At 43.6% G+C, this 25,170-nt stretch overlaps 1 protein-coding gene across 1 annotated transcript in view; it reads left to right on the forward strand.

Annotated features, from left to right (window-relative positions):
• Positions 1-2,384: 2,384 nt before the first annotated feature.
• LOC307252880 (sterile alpha motif domain-containing protein 10-like) overlaps positions 2,385-25,170 on the forward strand; it is a gene marked incomplete at both ends in the record, with an annotated part of 42,934 nt that continues 20,148 nt past the window's right edge. The window contains 3 exons of the mRNA XM_080030704.1: positions 2,385-2,510; positions 2,607-2,736; positions 22,618-22,802. Of these exons, the coding sequence (XP_079886830.1) occupies positions 2,385-2,510; positions 2,607-2,736; positions 22,618-22,802 (441 nt within the window). The remainder of the gene's footprint in view (positions 2,511-2,606; positions 2,737-22,617; positions 22,803-25,170) is intronic.

The following is a 25,170-nucleotide window of genomic DNA, read 5'->3' on the forward strand; positions in this document are numbered from 1 at the left end:
ATAAGTCCTTTGTTCCTCGTTGGTCACCCTTTGATGATCCGGCTCGTGGGCTTAAGGGAAGGGCCTTCATCCTCAAGCACAGACTGATGGACTGTCTCCTCTGTCCTTCAGGGACATATCTGTGCCAAAAAATATATAATAATAACACTAGTGCTATGCAGCCTGTGTACATCCGACTGCCAGCAGACTCAATTAGCTGGTAACGTTGTGAGATTACACTGACAACGACGTGCACACAACTTGCTCCCAAATCCCCCCTCTTTGAAGTGCAGCTCGGTTGTTTGATGGGCAAATAGTGGCTGATGTGGTGGTGGGTGTCTACAGGGGAATGGGCTGTTTTTAAGCTTTTCCCCACAAGCATCCGTATAGATCTCCTACTTGTTTCTGTTTCTTTGTTTTGTGTTGTGCACGTGCATGTGTTTGCAGAGAGAAGGTAACCCACACATGCTCTTGCTTTTTTTTCTAGTGTTTCAATGGAGCTCACCACTATTGAAGGGCCACTATGTTGATTTGAAAATAAACAAAAAACTAAATGTATTCAACACAGAGAGAATTACTATTCAGCACTTAAAACCAGCTGTGTAATGTCTTCTGTTGTCCTGAAAAGGAGCTATCTAAATTCTGAGAAAAATATGACCCAGCTGGTGTCATCAGGAGTATATCTCAGTTTGGGTTTAAGACTTTAAATCGTCATTGACGGAAAGCCAGCGTTACATACACAGGGTGAGCTTGAAGAGATGAAAATAATAATTGTCAACAGACGAAGGTGCAAGTACAGTGGCATTATGGGAACTGTATAAGTCTTTCCAAATTAAACGAGCCTTCTGAGCCCTCTAGAATGACACATAGTGGCATTTTCCAATCTGACGCCCCCATCGAGTCAAGTCAGGTCCATTTTATTCATAGCTCAGTACCAAATTACAATTTGCCTCCCGGGGCTTTACGATAGGCTATGTACAGCATATGACAACCTCCTTAGACCTTCAGTTCATATAATGTAAAACATCTAATCAGATAAGGGCTACAATAAGTGCTGTGTTAAGGTTAGGGGCCCATCCTCATTCCAGTTACAAAAAAAACATCACCTAACCTCCCGCCAGAATACCATGCGAAGGCGTTGTCGCATGATCATAAGCATAGGTTGTTTTTGGCTGCTGGCTGTAATGGAATGTGAATACTGTTTATCATGTGCTGCTTTGATATAGATTGTCCTCCCCCCCTTTTTTTGTATGTCACTTGGTAGACCCTCAACCTTAAGTAAATGCAATACTAAATTTCAGTTTTGTGACAACCTGGACTTTTTTTTTTTCTTTTTGTCAGCTATGACTATTTGTCATTATGTTTTATTCTTCACCTCCATTGCTGAGAAGTGAGGAAACGTTTTGGGTCAAGGAGTGAAAAAAACAAATTTCAAAGAGGAAACATCTCAGCACTTGTCTTTGAGCCCTATGCTGAAAGTAAAGTCAGAAAGCTGCATTACATGGCTGATCCGTATTGTCAGTGATGGCTGCCGGCTGACTTATACTTGGTGTATTCATTAATGTGTGAAAGTTTCTTGTTGTTACTGTAGTCAGGAAATACGGAGGTTCACTTCTCACTTAGCTTGTTTGCATAGAAAAGCAGTGGTGAACGAAACAATGGTTTGTGTTAGTAGGTTTTCAAAATGACAAAGGTACACAGAGAACTCAGAGACATGCACGCCTCTCCCTAGAGAATATTGTTCTTAACCCAGCCTGCATTTCCTAAATATTTACTTACTTTAGGTGTTGGGTAAAAGTTTATAGTCACAGAGAACAAAAAAATATGAGCCCTACATTTATACATTTTTTTTCCTTCGGGCACTTTGGGCACTACCACACTTGCTTTAAGTGTGGACTGGAGAGGCTGACACCATTAATGATATTCTGATACCCCATGGTTAAACTGACAGTGCCTTCTTTGTGTGTCTCAGTTTCATCAGCTCACGGTATAACTGCAGAAATTAATCAGCAATATTTCTTTTTCATTTTTGTTCCACTTAATTAAACAAAATCATGTTCAGAGTTATATAAAAAAATGTATTCCTATCCTACTTTCAGGAATATATTTCCTAAAATAAAAAAGATAGCCTATAAAAGTGTTCAAAGTAATATTCCTATTGTAGCCTATGGCCATAATGATTAAATGGGGCGTGTGTGTGCGTGTGTGTGTGTGTGTGTGTGTGTGTGTGTGTGTGTGTGTGTGTGTGTGTGTGTGTGTGTGTGTGTGTGTGTGTGTGTGTGTGTGTGTGTGCATGTGAGAGTGATGGAGAGAGAGGTAGGGAGAGAGAGAGAGAGAGTGAGTGAGAGAGAGAGAGCGCGCGCAGCATCTCATCCGGATCCAGTAACAGCTGGTGTCGGGGCGTAATGACCTTTTGTCTCCCGGCCGTCAGGTACGAAGAGGGGGGCGGAGATTCAGAAGCAGCCGCTAAATATCGGTCCGTTCCCGGCATCTCGGACAAACAAATGGTCGTGAACCGACAGCGAGGGAGAGTGTGATCCAGGTTTCCTCTCTCTCTCTTCCCCTCTCTTTCTCCCTCTCTCTCTCTCGTTCTCTCTTCAGTGAGAGCTGTCTCCATGCCCACTTAGTGGGTTGGAGAGGGCAAGAAGCGCTCTTTGTCCTCGCACTCGCTGCATTTTATCCATCTGGCAGAAGGATGGGAGAGTCCTGTTGACACCACGGAGCGATACACGCTGAGACCGACTATGGCCGTGGACGGTAAGAGCGCGCACTTCTTTTTCACTACATCACAAAACGAGCCCCACACAGCATTTACACAGGGACTAAATGTGGCACTCAACCATGAGTTCACTGCGACCTTACACTACTTTCAGGTTTGTTCAGCTCCAATTAGACCTCAGCAGTATAATCAGACGGTATTTCTGGAGCCACATGTGACTACTCTGAAATGTAATACTAGCCTACTGCATTTACTAATATGTTATTAGGTTACTAAAAATAAAGGGGGAAAAACACATTAGTATAAGGAGTTATGGTTATTCAAAAGCATTGTTTTGAATGGTATAAATGTAGATGGAGAAACTCAATTTGTATTTTCCTTGATTTTTGAATTAGCCTACCTTAGGTTCGATCTTCATTATCCAGACAAATAATAAACCATTAATGATCCTGTGAAGACAAGGTTTACTTGAATTTGACACAATCCACTCTGAAATTTGTGAATGACCCATACAGTCAAAGTATTGAGTGGAGCATTGAGGCAATGATTTGTAATATTTTAATCCAAAAGTTAATTAGCCTACAAATGATCTGATGTACTTCACTCTCTGCTTCACTGTCTGTACTAGTGGGTCAGCACCTGCCTCACATGGGCCAAACCGCCAATGTCCAGCTCAGGTACATGTAACAATGAGGCAGAAGTCTTTGTTCCTCATTATTTTGTTTTGTTTCATTCAAAAATGAATACCATAGTCTTCTGAGTATGTTGGAAATCTATGGAGTGGAGCCCAAAGGATTGTTTTTGTTTGTTTTTTAGCTTGTGATGTTAGCAAAGCTATTATAACTAAAGTAAGACCCCAACCATCATCCAACCCAAACAAGCTCAACTGAAATTGAAAGAAAAATGGATCTAGTCCTATGTAAATCTTAATTATCTATGAAAAAAGGGGCAGCAATTTTTGTAGTGTGGACAAAAACATCTAATTTCTATGTTGTGTGTTATTTTTTCAACTAATCAATTCATTGTTTGGTCTATTAAACATCAGAATTGATTAAAAGCCTGTTCTATAGCCCAAGGTGACATCTTAATGTTGCTTGTTTTGTCTGACGGACAGTCGGAAAACCCAATGATTTTTTAATCAATATGATGTAAAACACGGAGCGGCAAATCGACACAGTTCAGAAGCTGAAGACATCAAATGTCTGGTATAGTTGTAACTTGAAATTGTGAAAAAGTGAAAAATGACTGACACTAAAGAGGATCAATAAAGTTGCTTTATCTTTCTGTCGATTGAATAACTCATTCATTGTGTCATCACTTTGGATATCATAGAAAACCCCCACGTTCCTTGGATAACATAAAATCATATTGAGCTTAGCTGCATAAGCACAAAACAAATGTCTGTTGTCAGGCCTCTGAGATGTCCAGCCATTCATATACTGTGCATCAGAACCTCTTCAGTATTATTTTTAGATTGTTTGTTCTGTTGTTTGTGGTTGTTACTGCTGATGTCCTGCAGCTTCCTCTTTTCTCTGCTTGGCTGGCTGGTTTTTGCTTCGGGGCAAACAAACTTAAGCAAAGCCTAATCAGAGCCTCTCTCTCTCTTTCTCTCTCTCTCTCTCTCTCTCTCTCTCTGCTCAAGGGCAATAATGTGTATGTGAGAGCATCGGTGTAGTGCCAAGTGTGTTTTCCATCTGTCCTCTGTCTACACAGAAGCAGGTTAGCTGCTCATTAGCATGGCTGCAGGTAGGACACTCGGATATGCATATATGCCTTGTGAGACACTGGGCCATCTATTATTAATCCATAGTTTACTTAAGCATCATTAATTTACTGTGGGCCCTGGGCGTTGACACCACTCTTGACGGCGTGCTGTGCCTTTGCGCCACTTCAACTTTAACGAGTGTCGCTCCAAAAAGACTGCCGCACTGTTAAAAGATAAGACGTCGGGCTTGTTTATGGACCACAGACCCCAAGTACACAATGCTTATTAGGGCACAGACCCTCATGTGAGACGGGTTGAGAGTGAGATTTTAAACTTTTCAAACAGAGCTTGATAGATGTTAGTTGTCGGCGGAGTGTAATCATACATTTAAAAGAAAGAGATATATCTGTGATAGAATATGGACACACAACTTCTTAATTTCATCTTCAAAATGGATCCAAAAGATCTCTGCACACCTGAGTGGATGACAGGTGCGTCGGAGGAAGCTGCAGTAAAACTACAGGAAAAAAATTATTTATCTTCACAATTGAGAAACTGAAAAATCAGACTACTCCACATTTTAATGTAGGAAATCTGGGACCCCCATTTGTTCCCCATGAATGTTTTAGGTGAGGTATAGTAGCTGAGGTGATTGGTAGCATTTATCTTCATTTGAGGTTGTAGTTTCATTGCAAAGTGGGCTGTCATGAGGCCCATGATACCATAAATTTTACCATCAAAGAAAGGGATAATCTGAATTTAAAAAATGGTATAATAATACATGTTTTTGGACTCATCTCCATGTAAATTGCAGAGAGAATCTCATTCTCCCACTTGCTGCCCGCTGCACAGCGAGTCACGCTATGTAATTATGTTCCCTCCATGGTTGGCTATTCAGAGAGGATGAAATTCATCAGACGCTTGCTTAAATCTCCCAGGACATCTGGCTGTATTGCCATATCTGAGATTAGCAGAAATACAAATGATGCTACTGGGGCCACTGTATTGTCCAGTTCAGAACATCCAGCAGGAGGGATTCTTTTTCAGAGGAGGAAGAGAGAGAGAGAGAGAGAGAGAGAGAGAATAAGAGAACAGGCATTGGTGGCAACCCAGCGCGTGTGTGTGTGTGTGTGTGTGTGTGTGTGTGTGTGTGTGTGTGTGTGTGTGTGTGTGTGTGTGTGTGTGTGTGTGTGTGTGTGTGTGTGTGTGTTTATGTCCACTCCAAAGGGCAGGCCTGGATACGCTCAGCATGCAAGATTTCCAAAGATTTGGACTGGCGCAGAACATGCCAGGGTGGCTTCCATCCATCCGTGTACTGCTAGACATATGTGCTCACCATCAACCTGACAGGCCCACACGCAAACAAGCATCCAAATCTAAAAACAAGACTATATATTTATCTCAAACCCTCCCCCCCCCACCCCTCCCCTCTGAGCATGTGGGCAGCTAGTCCTCTATAGGAGGGTCGGTGGTGTGTACTGTTTTCACTGTCTACTTGATGGAAATGTGAATAGGAAGTGGGCTAACGGCTGGAGAGCAATGTGTATACAGCGGATGCCTCCCAATACAAGACGGTTTAATAGGATGTTTTTCCTTAAAGAACACTGAAGTGACACATAAATGAAAAACACTGATGCTTCTTCTAAGACCTATTGGCATTAGAGAGTGAAATTGACACAGGTTTATTGCATGTTTTAAAGAAAAACTTTTCTCTTGAAGTAAATTAATCTTCAGTGTCCACCAAATGTCTATTTTGTTGTGTTAAGTGTACTTTACTTAACACAGGATCTGTCAACTCTCTTTCTTCTGTGCATGTGTTTTTGTTCCATTTGTTTGTTTGTATTTGTGTGTGTGTGTGTGTGTGTGTGTGTGTGTGTGTGTGTGTGTGTGTGTGTGTGTGTGTGTGTGTGTGAGTGTGTGTGTGTGTGTGTGTGTTTGTGTGTGTGTGTGTGTGTGTGTGTGTGTGTGTGTGTGTGTGTGTGTGTGTGTGTGTCTGTGTGTGTGTGTGTGTCTGTGTGTGTGAACACGCAGAGGAAGGAGAAAGGGAGCCAGCAACTCAGTGGGTGGGACGATTGGAGAGGAGGGGGTGTGGATTGTTAGCTTTATGTGGACAAACACACCCTTTGTTGTTCTCCTGGCATGTGTTACATGGCCTGGTAAAAGAACGGCTTCCATTTGGCACAATTGGTGTTGAAACCAAATTGGTTTCTGGCCTGTGCAGTAAAGTAATACGATAATAGTGTGTTAACCCTCTCATTTACAGATGGGTTATATGGTGATTTAATGTGTGTGTGTGTGTGTGTGTGTGTGTGTGTGTGTGTGTGTGTGTGTGTGTGTGTGTGTGTGTGTGTGTTTATGTGCGTGTTTGTGTGTGTGTGTGTGTGTGTGAGAGGCCACGCAAGCTGTTAACCTCTTTCCCCTGTCCGTCATTATCCCCTACCTACTCGCCACAGGGAGTGTGTCACTTGTTAATGCATGGCGAATCCTCTTTAACACTGACATGCACACACACACCCTCCTGTCATCCATCATCAACTCTCAGATCAACCGCAGCTTTGCAGCTGCACCTGGCCTGAGCCCGGGGATTTTACACTCACAGAGAGAGGAGTAAAGACAAAGTGGACAGAGGGAGAGAGGAGGCGGAGAGGGATGTGTCCGGATAAACTGGTGCATTCAGTGTCGAGAGTGCTCTAAATGTCTTGACAGGGGCTTTGACTGAAAACGTGCTCTCAATTGTTCCTTCAGATGAGTGACATGTTACAGTAAAAAGGATGTGTTTGATTTTGAGGACTCTGAGACTTCTTTTTGTAATTTAAGCCATTCTTTTTTACTGGTTGATGTTCGTACCCACCACAGATGCAAAATTCAAGAACTTAAATTGTTTCATACACAAACAGCAGTTAAATGAAAAGTGGCAATGTTTACAGGGTTGTGCAGAAGAACAAAAATAGAATAGGGCTACGGTACATAACAGTTTATATAATAAAAGTAGGCCTAGTAGTACACAAACAAATTATAGATATACAGTATATGACAGTTTATACCATAGAATAAAATGAATGTGTAGCCTACAGTGCACTAACTTGCTAAGATCTGGGAGCAAACAAACATTCGAATAAGGACAATATGTCTTCAGATGATCAGACAGATTGGAAACAAGCCAACAGTTTAGCCAGACTACCTAAACCACTTTTTATTTATTTTCATTTGGATGTAAAGTGAGCCCCCAATGGCAATCGCTCAATTCACTGTTGTGTTCAGTTGGTCAAAGTTTGACCCACGAAATCAGTCTGGAAACTGGACAATAATGATGGGAACTCATTTTACAATTTGTCATTGTTTTCTCCACTCTGTAACATTGTCGCTCTCAAAATAGACCTGTATAGAACAGCGATATTGTAATTTTGAATCCACGCTTTCTTGTCTAAGGCCTGACACCGAGATTACCCATAATGCAACTCCACACATGACAGAGATTCTGGTGTGTTATATTGGTGGTGGCTAATGTAGCCCAGAGATGGAAGTCTCACTCTTGCTCATCTCCAAACCCCACGTTTTTACTTGCCAAGACTTGCTTACAGCGATTCCCAGATCTCATCATTTAAATCTATGAGTAAGTTATTACTTTTCCAAATGTAAATCAGAAGAAAGTTGCAATAACAGTAATTATCCTTAAAGGAACCTTTGTATCTGAGGATGAGGGCACTGCCTGATGGTAATGCAATAATCCATTTCCTTCAAACTCAGACATCCGTTATGGGTTGTGGGTGTTGATGGACAACATTTTCAAGGAGTTATTGATCTAATGGATTTGTCAAGTGCTCCTCTCAGCGTCCGCCAACTGTTTTGACCTTTGACCCGGTGTGCAGGGGAGGGGTGGGCCGGACAAATGGGGTGATTCAGTAGATAAACATTGACGCTCCGCTCCTACAGGCCTTTCAGAGATTGATGAAGTGGTAAAAGAGGAGAGTCGCCTTCAGCATTATAAATCAGCGGTGGATTAACAGGAACATCAGAGTGTGTGCTGGATTTTGGATTCTGTCCCCGCGGCGTCACACTTGAACTGTCTCATCCTTCCGTCTGCCCTCACTGCTGCGGCTAACCTCGCCAACCCTGTAATATCTCCAGAAATGACAAGGCTTCACCGTTCTGACCCGGTGCCCTTGTGCCAGGTCCAACCCCACCTGCCCCCCCCCCCTCCTCCTCCCCTTAGTCTCCCTGAATTAAGAGTGCGCAAAGGCCCGTATCCAATTCCTCTTCTTTTAATTAGCCTTCTGCACAAGGAGAGGTGTAAAGGGAGAAGGGGCTGAGAGGGTGCAGGGGGCAAATGAAAAAGAGGGATGTAATATTTCTGAAGGATTGCACTAATTAGGTATCATTTCATACAGGGCTTGTATCCCTCATGTATACGACACACAGTTGTTATTGACTGACGTGGGACACATAAACTCGATCAATGTCTCTTTCTCCTTTTTCTCCTTCTCGATGTATTCGTTTCCCCCCGCCCGCCCGTGCTCAATCAACTTAAGCGCTGACGTTGTGTTGTGGCTTTTCAGGATCAAGGATTTGTGTTCTTTTATGTCGAGGCCATAATTATGTTAGCGGAATTGACTCAATTTAACCATTAATGAATTTTGTTGCTCCCTGTCATAACCATCTGTCCCGAGAAAACGAGGTATAGTGCCAAACGTGATGAGACCATTCCCACAAATATCCTCGTGTCCTCTGTCTCATCCTCAGGCCAGATGTCTTTCAGTCTGCTCTTTCAAGGAGAGCAGTCAACCTCTTCCCCCACTCGCTGTGCGTCCCATTAAGAGTGGGCTAAACAAACAGTGTAATTAAGTGTGGCCTCGAGTGATAGGGTAAGCTTGGAGCTTTTCACTCTTTAGTAATTACGTTGGCCTGCTCCTCCTACCAAGGTGCCGGGGGTCAGTGGAGCCCGTGCTTCAGATTGCCTATTAAACCAAATGGCTAATGGCCCCAGCTACACCATAACAAGGCAGACATCCTCGCACTCGCTCACGAGCACAAGTCACGTCCATCCTCCTGCAAAAGCAATTACACTGGCTCTCGCAATCTAATGGCATGATCTCTGGCTATAGTTTGTATGCATATACAAAACTGTATACGTGTGTGTGTGTGTGTGTGTGTGGGGGGGGGGGGGGGGGGTGGGGGTTGACTTTGAAATTGAACATGTTTTAGACCCAATTCCACCCATCGGTCATACCTCTTCCAAAAATAGAAAATCTATTTAGCTCTCTCTCGCTTTCTCTTCGAGTCTTTATCTTTTCTTTGCCATTCTCAGTCTTTCGGCTTTATTTCACACTTTAAAAAAACCCCATCCTACTTCCATAAGGTCCACCTTCTGTTGCATACTTCACACATACTGCACATACTGTCTCTCTGTCTCTCTCTCTCTCCCCCCTGCTGCGTCCCCTGATGTGTGTTGTAATAGCGCCCTGTGAATATACTGCTCTGTCAGGGTCTATGAAGGCTGGCTGTCACAGTGCTGCTCCAACGGGCCCTCAATTTACCATGTCAATAGGCAGCCAAGTGTCAGCGTGTCAGTTTCACAGCTGAGGTGGGAGAGAGAGAGAGAGAGAGAGAGAGAGAGAGAGAGAGAGAGAGAGAGAGAGAGAGGGAGAGTTGTTTAAATGCAGCTCAACTCTCCGTGACTCTCCTTAACCTCTGGAACTAACATTCTCCCTGCATCCCTTTTTTCTCGTTGTGTGTTTTTCCTGCACTTTATTTTCACCTCTCTCATCCTCTTATTTTTCTTCCTCCTGCAACACTCCTCTCGCTAAGCTCTCTGCTCTCGCTCTCTCTTTTGTCATCCCCCTATAGTGCATCTCTAGAGTTTAGTAAAAAGGCCCTCCCCATTCCAATCAGGTCAATCTCACAATCACTTTTTACACACTGCGCGACTTTCACAAATTTTCCATTTTCTTTCCCTCCTCCCAAACTCACTGGCTGTGATTTATACAAGCTGTATATTGCGCACATATCAAGAAATGCCTCATGCTGTTTCAAATATATATCCCATCGATCTTTAAAATGCTCCAACTATGGATGTTTGTGAGTACTTTGATGTGACGTGAAGGCTTCTGTTTGTGTGTACATAGAATATGATTTTCTGCCTTACAGCCGCAAATAAGGTACGACTTTGATGCTGATTTTCTTGACAATTTTGTCGTGGCCCGTACATTGTCCTGGAGGCTAAAGACGAGATATCCCTTTTAGCCTTAATGTAACCCACTACCTCTTAAGCCCCCCCGTCTGATTTCATGCTTTCAATCCCTCAGAGTATCTCATACAACATCTAGAGATCATATTTGACATATTTTATCTGTTTGGAATTCATTTGGAATCCCAGACCTGTAGATAAAGAATAAGATTAACTTTTTCTTGATATGTTTTTTGTTTTGTTTTAATCATTTAATTAGGTATTTTTCTTCCTTGTGATGGGAAAAAAAACGAGCTGTGACTCCGGGGCACCCTTTGTGTACAATTAGTGCTCTTTTGAGTGTCTGCATAACCCTTTTGACCAGATTTAAGCTGTAATCAACCAAGACATGTGTGGCTGTTGTACCTTATCCGTAGATTAAGAGGGATTTGTCCTGTGAAAGTGCATGGGAGATAGTGGCAGTAGGATGTGATTGCCTGACTGCTGCATTGGTAACGGACACTGTAGGACTGAAAGAGAGAAAAAAACTTGCAGTGATAGATGTACAGCCATGTATATTATACTCTGTATAAGAACCTGGGATAATGTTGTTAGACTTTTGTTTAAAGGGACAAACAGCCATCAATTTGTCAGTCTCAACATATTCCCATAAAAGCAGTTGCCTCTTCTCATTCCGCCTCCTCTGGTTCTGTCTGGTCCTACGGTCCTGATACGGTGATTGTACTTAACTTTGCCACAGACATATTTGTTTGTTGTTTTGAGCTTGGAATGACAGACGTTCAAATGGAAGCAAGACCAAACTGTTGTCGCGGAAGGCAGTCGAGGTTACAGGCCTGTCATTTACAGTTAGTGGGGGCGGGCTCTTAGCTGTCATCTCAGCGTCTTGGTCTCGCCCTACATATCAGGTCACAGTTGCTCTGCAGGCTTCGGGTCTTGGCAGGAGCAAACACACACACACACACACACACACGCACGCACGCACGCACGCACACACACACACACACACACACACACACACACACACAATTCTACACACATAGCTCAAGCAACATACATTCATGCACTTTCTACACTCGTGTGCACACATTTGCGCTCGCGGGCTGAATCACCAACCGTGGCACAGGGAAAGATTTTCTTCTGGGAATAAAAACTGTCACAAGACACATATTAAGTTTGCAGAAGTCTCAGTCTGTGTCATCAATTGATGGAGTAAAAGCTTTTCAAAATGGATCAGGGAAGATGAGACAGCTTTTTTGAAACTTTTTAAATTGGTTAGAGGCCTCCAGAATGGGTGACAGCAGAGGAAAGTGCATTTACTGTATTGAGGGTGATCGGGAGGGATGTGTTTGAGGTGCACCTAATTTGTCTGAGCGTAAAATAATGAAGGGGTTGGATAATAAAGCTCTTCTCTCTTGTCCTCTCTCATCGAAAGTGAAAATGGCCCATAATTAACCAGTGCATTAATACGAGTAGATGTAACGGCACAGGCATGGAGATGTGCCTGTGTGTGAGTGTGCACGCGTGTGTCTGTGTGTGCGCGTGTGCGCGTGTGCGATTGTCCGAGACATCAGAGTAGCAGGCTGATAATAAGGAAGTAGTTCAGTGGAGTGGAAGAAGAAGTGGGAATGAGAGCTGGTTTGGCACTGCCACGTTGGAACAGAACTGCTGAAATCTCTTCGGCGCACACACACTCACCGCAAAAAAGTGTCAGTGTCAGCACACACACACACACACACACACACACACACACACACACACACACACACACACACACACACACACACACACACACACACACACACACACACACACACACACACACACACACACACACACACACACACACACACACACACACACACACACACACACACACACACTCATTGACATGGATGCACACCCACTGAGGTTGATTAATTGGTGAATCTCTTTTAGAAGAGCCGTGAGCAGCCTCTACTTCACAGTGCTGTCCAGAAACATCTGGCAGCATTAGAAGTCAACTTTAGGAGAGTTATCAATGGAGAGCTAATGCTAATGGTGTTTGAAAACCTCACATTGATGAGACACTGTCGTTGCTTAATTAAGTATTAGGTTAAATCACCTAATTACATTCACAATAACTGTAGTGGTTGTTTTTCAAGAGATTTACTATCATAGCTGTGGATGGTAGCCAGTTTAATCACACTAATAAGTCAGATTGTTCGGGATCAAATTCATAGAGAAACAGCACTGATACAAACAGTTCCTGGATAGAATGACTCTTATGACTCTTAGCATTTCATGCTTCTTAAGTAACTTAAACATTTAATCAAATATCAAAGCTGTTGATTAATTTTCCTATTTGTCAATTTCACAGATTAATTAGCCAGCGCTTTCAGCACTAATCCTTCCAGTATGAAAGGAATATTTAGAAATACGCTTCTTTGCAGGGACCTTGTCGGGAAGATTGTTCTCTTGGGATATTTTGGCCTGGACAAGGAGCTCCTGCTGGGACTTTATATGTATTGATGTGTATATTTCTCTGTATGTGTGTGTGTGCCTAAGGGCCCCAAAGGCTTTGAATCGCTTCCCCGTTTCATCCCTAAAATGCTCGCTTTGTACCAGCCGCCGACCTGTGAGTAAGCAGCTGAGTGAGCAAGAACAAGTGTGTGAGTGTGTGTGTGTGTGTGTGTGTGTGTGTGTGTGTGTGTGTGTGTGTGTGTGTGTGTGTGTGTGTGTGTGTGTGTGTGTGCGTGTGTTAGTGTGTGTGCGTATGTGTGTGTGTGTGGACTGGAGCAGGGGTAATTGGCATGTCCATCCGACTGAAAGGCCCGGGCTGAAGTGGCAGTGCAGGAGTGGAGCTGATAACATGGCAATTAAGCTGCGACAGACAGACCCTCAATCAGCACAGCATGCCGCAAGGGAGGACCCACGCAGACAGGTAGCAGGACTGCAGGGAGCCCAAGACAGGGGGAGGATGTGCCGGTGCCCCCCCAGGTGTGAACTCATTTGTCCCAGCTGCTGTTAGACTGAAACAAGGGAAGCTCCTGAAGGCCTTGTAACAAACATGGTTGACCGTATTGTGCACACATATAGCATTCATCCGAACAGACCTGCTGCTGCTGCTTACGCGGCCGCTGAGTGAAAATCTCCCTTTTGACGAAAGTTTTTTTGGATTTACATCTTGTGTTGATGCTTGTTGAAATAAGGCGCGTAGAGGAAACAAAGCAGCAGTTATTTGATGTCTCTTTGTTTGATAGTCTTTGCCAGTGGCGGTGCTGAAACTCTTCACACACACACCTGTCTCAGTGGTATTGCCTAAACCCTCTCGGTGTGGCCCCCTGCCACCACAGCCGTTGCATGTTCTACCCACCTTTCTACTTTCTTTCTTTCTTTCTTTCTTTCTTTCTTTCTTTCTTTCTTTCTTTCTTTCTTTCTCTGCTTTTCCTCGCCCTGTGGGAAAGATTAGAGGCAGCCTCCTCCTGGATCACTGGATCGCACGGCAGCGCAACAAACTTTAAAAAAATACTTAAAATCGCAGAGAAATATTTCAGTTGGCTGACAGAAGAAGTAGCGTCACCACCGCTGCCTCCTCATTCTCTCCCTGTCTATCACTGCTTCAAATGTACTGGCACATTATCCTTCGTTCTCTCTCGCTCTCTCCCGCTCTCTGTTTACCTCTCAGCTTCTGTGGAGTATTAACTTTTATCTTTTTTTGTTTCCACCAGCTCTCCTCCCATTCCATTCCACTGCATAAGCCTATTTCCTCCTCTTTTTTTATTGCCCTTTATTTTATCCCCTAATCCTGATCGCTTTGTGTGTATGCAAGGGTCGTGTGAAGCAGATTATGAAGTACCTCTCACATCATTTCATTTCATTTATTCATATCATTGTTTGCAAACCCCTCGGTGCTCAATAACCTTTGTGTTTGTTTACACAAGTGTGTGTGTGTGTGTGTGTGTGTGTGTGTGTGTGTGTGTGTGTACATGTGTTTGTTTGTATTTCTGTTTGTGTGTGCATGTGTTTGTTTGTGTCTGTGTTTGTGATTGTGTGTGCGTTTGTTTGTGTGTGTGTGTGTGTGAGTGCGTACATATTCCGTGCCCCCTCCTGGTAGTTATTTTTTTCCACGATACGCTGCTTGGACATTTTCTCTCTAATATGTCACTGAGGTCTGTGAGCACTGATACACATGCACACACAGTGTAGGGTACTTGTGCGATGGCTTAAGGACACTCAATAAAGTATTGAGTGCGGAACCCCTGCACTTCCCATTAGTGCACCACATCGATTTAAAGACCACATGTGACAATCACAATGAACTGTAGTCCATTCCCATTAACCGTACCACAGCACGAGTGTGAAGTTGTTCACAGAATCCCCTCGGTTCACTCCGGTAAGCTTAACCTCTGCACCATAGCAGCACTCTCCTCGTGGGCAAATGTAAAGAGTTAATATGAGGGTAAGAGGAATCAGGTTTCTCTATGGTGGATCCCTGCCGGACGGCTTTGCAGGCTATCACTGGAGGTAATTGTGATGAAAACCCAAGCAACTATAGCTGGCTTCGCTTGTGCAAATAGCTTCCTCTATTTCCTGTTTAGAAAAACAGATATAATGGCAAGAAACCTGCATGTTTCTTTGATTGCTTGAATCACTTTAGATTTCATTAGCAGACCATATGGTTCACAGCTCTTGGCTCCAAGTGATCAGCATTTAATTGCGCTTGAAATCAAAGGGGCTATGTTTGGATTTAAAAAAATGCACCCAGACAATGTTTTTTGTGGTAACCTGCTAAATGACTGCGCCGCAAATTCAGCGTGGGCCTTTGTTAAGGCGGTGGTGCTTCGTTAAGATGGCAAATGTAGTGTTTCAGAGCTTTTTAATGTGTTGTAAACCATTAATCATTCTTTGCCAGTCAGGGGAACAGCTGTAAACAAACACTAAATATTTAAAAAGCCAATCTTGTCTATGCTCAGAACTTGAGTGCTTTTGTTCATTTTACCCCCCCCCCCCCCTCCTCCCTCCCCCCACCCTCCATCATTTTGGATTCTTTCCAGTAGAATAGAGGAGGATCTTATTCATCATGACAGGCAAACTGTGGAGACATTTTAGATCACAGCATGTATCGAGATTTGAAAGCTGAGCAACAATGTGTTTATTTTCTATTACAGCGGCCACTGAAAGGGTTGTTATGGAGAGAAGAACATAACTCTGATTTTTAGTTTTTTCTATTGACTTTAACTAGTTTATTTGTTGCTAAATATTTATGATTGTGAGACACATTTGCGGTCTCAATAATCGATGTTGTGTCAATTTGGGGCCCGCGGAAACACAATTGTAAATATTGACCATTTAGGTTGAATTGAAAACAGACAAACAGCTTGGGTTCGTGGTTCAGGCCCAACCTCAGCGATTTTTATCAGCATCCAATAAGGTAGTGACCACAACTGTAGTAACCCGGAAGTGCCACTGGGGGGTGGTACCAAGACCGAGCAGTTTTTCTTTGACTCACTTGTTAGACAGGCCGTTTTCAAAGTCTTATTAAACCTATTTACAGCCTGGTCCACAAAACCATTTTAGTCTGTATGGTCATATCTCCATAACAACACTGAGGGGGGTGGATTTTTTTGGACCATGCTAGTTTTTATTTTATCTGAGGTTAAAATGTATTGGCGCGATCTCTTGAGTGACAGCTCTCTGCCCGTGGTCCCTCACTTTGCCTCGGAGGTATACGTCAGCAATCTCCCTCCCCCCGACGTGAGGCAGAATAAAAATCTTACAAAATGGCGACGCGCACAAACCAGGATTATTGGATGCCGTGTGAATAACTGAGGTCAGCCCGGATGCTACATCCATATTATTTACTATCTATGTTCAGGCCACTCGAGGAATGGTCCAATATATACTCGTTTTGCTGTTTGGTGCCAAGCAGGTATAGTGTACAATGGTTTTTTGCTGCCTGCTGTGGCCAAAAACTGTTTAGAGCATTCATGAACCAAAACAGTAAAGCTGCTGAACTGAAAACTCACTATAAAGCTCTGTCAAGGCAACAGGAGCTGCATCTTCAGGTGATATGGCGGAGTCATTGTTAATATAGTCATTGTTAAAGGAAAGAAAGCAAAATAAATAAATATTGAAAGGATGTACATGACGTGGGTTTTTATTTACATTTAATTAATGTATACGATATGCAGGATTTATTCTTCTTATTTTTGTACATCAGCAGGAACACAGTGTCTGGAATTCTGAACTGAAGCTGCATTTACTGTGTAACGTGTTGGCAATGCATCTGTAGACATGGCACAAAAGCAGAGAACAAAACAACACAACAAGGTATTACAGTATGAAATGATATATGAAAGTGGTTAAGCCAGTATCTTAAGGTTTTCCTAACCACTATGGGTGATATGGCCTAGAGCTGGGCCGACCAGTAACCATGAGGTCGCTGGTTAGATTCCCCCGACACCCAGTGTTACTTGTAAAACTAGTGGCTTGTATTACAACTACGGTACCCACCATCTGACTACCATTGTGTTCATGAGCAAGGTATTTATGCCCATACACTTCTCCTTGGGTGCTGTACTATGTCTGACCCTGTGCGAGGACCCCCTCTGAAGTGCTGTGTGAGACGGGATTTGTGAAAAGACACATTTCAATGTAGCCTTGTGTTAATTGACGAATAAAGCCACTTAACTTACATGCACAACACAAAACCAGGAGATTTATTTCACACACAGAGGATACAACCAGGATACTTGTGGTGTCTATAATCTCCCAGCTCGATCAAGCCTGATCACACCTCACATCCTATTACTCGACCTTATCGTTCTCTCCCCCCTCCTCTGACATTCGCTCTGAATTATCGATTGGGAGTGAGATCTAATCTGTCCCCCCTCTCCGTGTTATCATCATACCAGGGCTTGGCTGTGAACGGGAGGAAACAACCACGTGATCTCATTTCTCTCTCTCTCTCTCTCTCCTCTCCTCCGTCTCCTCGCTCCATTAATATTAATATCTCTGCTCTGAAGCTTCATTTTCCATCCATCCTCCTCTCCTCTGCGACTTGTCATCTCGCCCATTGTCTGCCTTTCTGTTCTTCCTACATCCACCCGGGGCTTCATCCCTTCATCCTTTCAAGAGGGCGCGACCGTGTCAGACCCCTGTAAACCATCTCAACCCTCTGTGTCATTCTTTCCTTCTCCTCCGCTCCTGTGAAACATTTAGTGAGTTCCTTTTGAGAAGGAGTGGATATGACAGCCACAGGCCTTGGATAGAGGATTAAGGTGGACCGTGTTTGTGTGCGCTTGTGTGTGTGTGTGTGTGTGTGTGTATTCCATCTAAAGTGATCTGTAATTGTATGTTCTCTTACACAGTGATGGATAATCAATAGTTCTGTCCGTCTCTGTGGGAGGGCGGTGGGGGGAAGGAGTGGAAAGTTAGGGAATAAATGTCATCCTGTCCTCAACGCAGCACCATTTTCTTTTTTTGGTTTATTATTTTCTTCTCAGTCATACCTAAAGCCAAGGTTGACATGGCATCTCTCAAACGGGCCTTTGTTGTCCTCTGTTTCCGTGCTTTCACGGTGCAGATGGAGTTGCAGAATCGTAAACAGAAACTGTTGCTGCAGTGCACTGGGAGCCACGATTGCCCTTCATTTCATATCCAGAACTCAGCCTCCACCATCCATACTGCTACATACACAGATTCTCTCTCCCAGCTTTATTGTCATCCGCCGGCCTAAACCAAAGCGGACAGGGATTATACAGATGTGTGGATATGCGAGTCTTCCTGCTGGCATCCTCGCTCACATTCACGAAAGCATGAGCGTGCCGACATTTGCCAACACACCCAATCAAACACACGCAGATTTAGTTGGCTTTCCCCTGTTTTTTTTGTCCTGATTATAGTCGGTGTGTTGTTATCCCCGGTTCGTGGATGTCCATTGTTTACACCCATTTCCCCCCTATCTGCGCCTTCTTGTGACACTGATAGTTTGTGAGAAGTAATGCTCAGCCCCAGCCTCCCCGACAGTGTCTCATGTCACAGTAGGGTAATGGACTGCAATGCATCATGGGAATAGCCCCTGGGGTCTTGGGTTTTGTATTTATTTTTAAAGGCTGCAAGCAGAATACCCCCCCCCCCCCAACAAGCCCCCTGCTCTTACGAAATGGAGTAATTTCATGGCTCATTCGTGGGGTTAAAACGAGGTCTGGTGGAGTGGTGGAGTTGTAAATAGCCCCTCGCTTTCCCCCCCCCAACAAATCATTGGTTGATGTAACTAGACAAAGCGATAGTTGACAGCGTTGGTCTGTTTGAGGCTATATTTAGGACGGCAGGTTTAATGTAGCCATGAAATCAACGCATGATGAAGTTTTAAACCACCCGCAGATTACAGAGGGATGAGGATGGCTGTGATTTCTTTTTCCACCATTCTTTCATAAAAAACTTGGAATGTGAATAGAAAGTGTATCTTTGAGTTGAAAAAGAGGTTCTCAGTAGGTAGGGAGGGAGGGAGGGAGTTGATGCCAATATCATGCAGCTGAAATTCGCCATGGCGCACTCTCCGTGGCTCCTGAAAAAGGAAATGGATTAGCCAGAGGATGAGGCAAACACATGCACCCTGAATCAAATGCCAAGGTTATTTAAAAATCTTAAAGTTCTGCAAAAAGCCGACACAGCAAAAAAAGTCCACACGGGACTAATTTAGATGCTCTCTTTTTTGAGTCTGATGAGTATACTGTCAAGTGATGCCATGTTAATCTACTGTGGGATCCGGCTTGGAACGACCTTCCAGGGCGCCGTGCGTGCTGTACCTAACGGCTTAATTACCTTTTCAAAAAGGAAATACCTCTAGAGATTTAGCAGCCCACTCCGCACAGCAGATATGGGCTGCTCAGTCAAGAGGATGTGATATGAGGTTACACTTGACTGGGCTGAGTCGTGTTGACCTAGCTACCCTCTCTGCACACACACTGACACACACACATACAAACACCTGCCTGACACTTTGCCCTTGATTTTTGCCCCCCTACCACCTACAGTTCCCTTTCTTCCCCCCCACCCCCCACCCTTTTTTCTTGAAGTGTGGGGCTGAGGTTACAGCTTCCCGAGAGCGCTTAAAATTGCACTTCCATCACTATCTTCTTATTTATTTTTTATTCGCTGACTGTAACTCAGAAGACACAGATCACGCATTTTCGCCTTTTATCCTGCCTCCCTCCGTCCATCCACCCTCCATCATCCGACCTCCTCCCTCCCCTTCCCCCACCCCCCCTCCCCATTGGAGGTGATAAAAGTCACCAGCAAGGGCGCTGAGAGATAATACAACACCACCAGTTAGCGATAAATAGGACAGAGATTTGGCGGTTGTCCAGGGCCGATCAAATGCATGTTTTACTGTAAGACAGACAAGGGAAGGTGCCGGATAACCCCTACCACTGCTGAGTGGTATAGGGATGGTAATCACTCTAGAGCAAAACGATCCATTTTGAAAGACACCGACCTATATCCACAGCTAAATCCTCTTATTCAATCTCGTTTAGTACATATCACATTCTCTCAAGGCTTTGTGACTCTAAAAGCAATCGGCAGATGCATCTGATCCAATGTCATTTCTGAAGAGAGATTTCAGTAGAAAGGTGTGTGTGGAGTTTTTAATCACTTTTGGCTGGGTTTTCAAATGATCTCTGGTATCATGTGCCAGGAGGTTAAGCCCTCCGAGTCCATTGAAGCTTTCCAAATGAGCCATTTGTCTTAGTTTTTTACGACTGCCGAAAACGGTAAGGCGGAGATTGAGATTTTGTTGGAACGATTGCTTGCGTTCCTTCATTTTCACAGGGGATGTCTATAAAGTGTACAGGATGGTCTCTGTCTAATAATCGGAAAAGCTCTGTCTTCAACAGCTTGTGAAATGAAGTTGTTTCGTGGTCTATTAACACGTCTCCCACCCAGCCTTCTTGCCTGCCGAACTCTTTTACCTTTGCCACAGTCAATTCCATCCGTTTACTGTCCATTTGCATCTTGGACCTACTGCTTATTTACAGCACGGCGCTCCCCTCTCTCTCTCTCTCTCTCTCTCTCTCTCTTTCGTCCACGCCTTTCTCTCTCTTTTAGTCTCTTGTTTCTTTTCTGTGAGATTGGCAGCTCTTTAGGGTCGCAAGGCGCTATAAGCTTCCTACTGTCTCCTCCCACTCAGTCTGACTGGCAGTAATTACATCAGTGTTGTCCCGACGACCCCAAAGACCTGACAACCAGTGAGAGAGAGAGAGAGAGAGAGAGAGAGAGAGAGAGAGAGAGAGAGAGAGAGAGAGAGAGAGAGAGAGAGAGAGAGGAAACAAGGGGGATACTGCTGCATAAGAAGATACATAAGTAGCAACATATAGGAATGGGGAAAGCGGGAGGGCGGAAAAGGGAGCGGAGTACGAAGGGAGAGATGCAGAAAAGGTTACACATGGGTGATTCCTGACAGGCCTCCCTAGTTTTTTTTTTCCCTTCCACTCTCCTTTTCATTCCTCCATCATGGGTGTGTGAACTCTGTATTCGCAGCTGCTCACTTGAACGAACAGAAAAGTGTTTTTTCTTTCTCACCCCAATCCTCTCAACTGCAACCAGCTTTTTCACTGCAAGCCGGTCTCAGCGGTCTCTCGTGATTCCAAAAAAAAAGGGAAAAAAAAGAGAGAAGTTAGTCCAGGAAGGCTTGTTTTCCCTAGGTGGATTGGCAAATTTGACTTTCTTTTTTTTCCCTCCACAACATAAAGTAGGCTACATCTTAGTTCCTTCACACCTGCCCAACACTCCTTTTTAGTAAGAGGTACGGGAAGATGGGGCCGTAAAATCAACCTAAAGAAAGACACTTAATAAAGAGACAAATGAATGAAAGACCTTATATAACCTTGCATATCGCAGTCAAATAAATCCAACCTCTCTTTTTCATAATCTGGTCCCCAAGGAGGTGGGAAGAAAAGGAATTAAGAAGCCATTCGTTGGAGATGAAATGAGGCTTTGCTCATATAAAGCTCAGACATTGTTCAGTTATAAGGAGACTCTTTTTCATATTTAAAAGTAATGAATGCAACATTTATTATGCCTTGTTCTACTTTTAGCTCTCAGTAACTCTGTATCTGTCCGAATGACTACGTTTACAACTCGGAAACCAGGGATTTTAGAGATGAATTCAGCTAACATAGAAAAACTGGAGAACGCTTTAAGTTCACTGCAGCGTGATAGGCCTACGGTATATCAAGGTGTATTCTTAACAGCCTACCATGTTTCTCTTTCTTCTTATGAATTCCCTTGTCCTTTTCACCTCCTTTCTGTTGTGTATGGCTGATGTGCAGTCAAATCCTCTTTTGTCATTAACAGTACATATCGGATACATCATTGAGTCGAGCAATCGCAGTCTATTTGTCCCCTTGAAAAGGGAACTCACTGCCACAGATGACCAACCACAGTATACAGTTGCCTGTTCAACTCATTGTGAACTGCAGAAGATGCCTCATGGCTCTCGCAGAGCTGTACTCTGACCCTGCATTGACAACGTGTCTGTTTGGCTGTCTCACAGCTAACACACTAAGTCCTGGGAGGAAAAGGACAGTGGAACAGACACAGAGGGGGAAGAAGAAGAAAAACATATAATATTCATAATGTAGGATTTAAATAATCAAAAACTAATCTAGCAAGAGAGACACAATTCCCCCAAAAAATCATGCGCTGTGAATATGCACTCAGCATAATTGGAGATCGCAGTATAGCACTGCTGCTGCCCACCATCTGTTTGTAGCTGCATGACAGTCAGTGTACACAGAGAATGTAATCTGGAGTGAGCCGCAGCCTGTTAAAACTCTTAGAGGATTATCAATTATTTATTTAGTTTTTCTTGTTTTGTTAGCTCTTTTTTTTGGTGCTCCAACATGTTGCGGTTCCATAGACAATATGTATGCAAACCTCCTCAAACAAAGACAAAAGCAAAGTGAGTGCTTATCATTAAGTGTCTGTTCTTTCTCTCCCTCTCTGCTTGTCTCTCTCTTTCTTCCATTCCCCCTCTCTTCCTTTCAGCGGCGTCCAGCTTCAGTTTTTGCCGCGCCTCCCTGGAGCACACGGTGTCGGCGGAGGAGCTGAGCTACCAGCTGCCGCGTCGCGCCGGAGGCAGCAACCTGACCTGGCACGACGGCCGCGGCCAGAGGACGGCACACACACGCACTGTCAAACTACTGCAGCAGCCCGGCACAGAGGGCATACAGGTAGAAAATATGTGCAAACACAAACATGCACACGCAAACACACACACACACACACACACGCGCGCGCGCACAATCCAAAGGGGAAGATTTTAAGAGTTGTAGTCATTTACACATTCGGCTAGTGTTTCTAAGGGTTTTTTTATCTGTCATGTAAAGGGATAACTGATCAATGGAATTTATATTTTTGGCTAAGAATGAAGGAAAAGGAGATATGTTTTCTTCATATGAATGCGTTAGCTAAAGCAAAATGAAATCTACTTAATGATATCTGATCATCTAGGGTAATGGAGAGTCCCATGTCTATGAAAAAGAAAGGATGAAATAAAAAAAATTCAATTATTTTAATTAAATGTATTATTCTTTTGCAAGTTGAGACTACAGTGACCATCTCATCTCTGGATGTTTATTTCATGTACAACATAACACTTTTTTTGTAATATAAAATAGAATTAATATGACATTTCACTTGATGAAGTAAGCTTTTCAACTGAGAAAGTTGTTTTGTTTAAGTAAAATTCGCTCAGCTAAAAGATTAATTAAAAAAGTGTTTCCCTTGAAGGGAGCTTTGCCGTATTAAATCTAATATTGTCCAGTGTGAATTAACATGTATCTCTCAGGCAGTGTCTCTAAATATATGAGAGAAACAGTGAGGTGATGAAGCTACTGACTTTGGTGGGGAGAAAAGTTGTGTATACACTGAGGTGGTTATTCTGTAATCATTGGCGAAACATGAGGGAACACTATGGTGCATTAGCGTCAGTGCTGCATCTCTAGCTGTCAGACGTCTGTGGTAACATGAAGACTAATTGTTTTATCTTGTACATGATGTTGGTCCGCTCTCACCTGAGACTGCGATAGATACCGCCAGAGAGAAATGTGTTGCGTAAGGAAAAAAACTGTTAACTCAGTGCTTGTGATGTAACAGTGCTTGAACAAAAGAGCACGCACTGTATACTGCATAGAAAAGTAGACTCTGAAATCTATAGTTAATGCCGTCTGTCCTTTATGTCTACAAAGTCCCATTTATTCCGCAGATGTGTTTTTTTTTTGTTTCCCTGAGCTCTGCAACAGCTTTAACAGAACACACTGGTTGTAAACACTGGATATTGGTCGGTGAAGAATGCCTGCTGCTTGGTGGCTCAATGTCTCAGCGATATAATGTAAGCACATTGTAGCACCCAGAGCATTCACTTCCGCACATTGCTCTTGTGCAGAAATGGAATCCCATCTGTGCATCACCACAGAGAGGTGAAATGCGGAGGGGGGGAACACATCTATTCTAAGGCAATCCGCCTGTGTTTGACCCAAAACAGAATATGACACACCAGCCTCCTTTTCCTCGCACTCATGAAAGAGACAACGTAGCCTGGTGGAGGTCATTTGTTTTGGTCTCCCAACTGCCTTCAAGGAAGTTGTGAGGCTATACGTTGCACATACTGCAAGATTGTTCAATAATTCATAAAAGAGTGCCCCCTCAGCTATAAAAGCTATAAAAGGCTTAATAAAAGACGAGTGAGAAGCTGTTTCCAAGTGATTACAACAGAGACTGGATAATTAAACCCTACTCTATACCATAAGAAGTAAGGCTTATCATTTCCTTGTGGCAACAAGCCTCTTTATAAATTATTCAACAACTGGGAAAGCGGTCCAGTTCTCTCCCTCTCTCTGTCTCTCTCTCTTTCTCCATCTCTCTCTCTGTCTGTGATGTGTGTGTCTGAATTCACACAATTTTTCAATGTCCATTTGTGCATCTGTAATTTCAGTGTGTGTGTGTGTGCGCGCGCTTGCATTTGTAGCGTGTGTGGATTGGTGTTTGTGTGTCGAGTCTCCTAGGAGTGATGATTAGATTATTCTCCATTACCCTGGTTGTGCACACATCAGCTGTAATGAGAGAGCCAGTTAAGTGAGACACAGCTCAGCATCTGTATATAAGGAGGAACCAGGGGAATCTTCCGTATCTGTTTAACATAGCTAACGTAACATATTATGCTCTTCTTTGAAAACTACTGTATACACACGCGCACACACACACACACACACACGCACACACACACACACACACACACACACACACACACACACACACACACACACACACACACACATGCTTTTTACTCATTTGTGTGGAATCCTTTCTGTAGGTGGACCTGTATGCAGACCAATCCGCTAATTTCCAAATAATGACTCATTGTGTAGTTGGTGCACCCTCGTCCTTGAATCGGCTGTTGTTTTGGTAGCCAGATGGGGTAAGGGGAAGGGTTTGTTGGTGGGTCATTTAGCTGTGTGACGCACAGCTTGTGGGTGCACCTTTAGATGAGATTGGGGAATCGGTGGAATAACAGAGACACAATTTTAGAAGTAACATCAG

This window comes from Ammodytes marinus (assembly GCF_949987685.1).
Source record: "Ammodytes marinus genome assembly, chromosome: 7".
Classification (NCBI taxonomy): domain Eukaryota; kingdom Metazoa; phylum Chordata; class Actinopteri; order Uranoscopiformes; family Ammodytidae; genus Ammodytes; species Ammodytes marinus.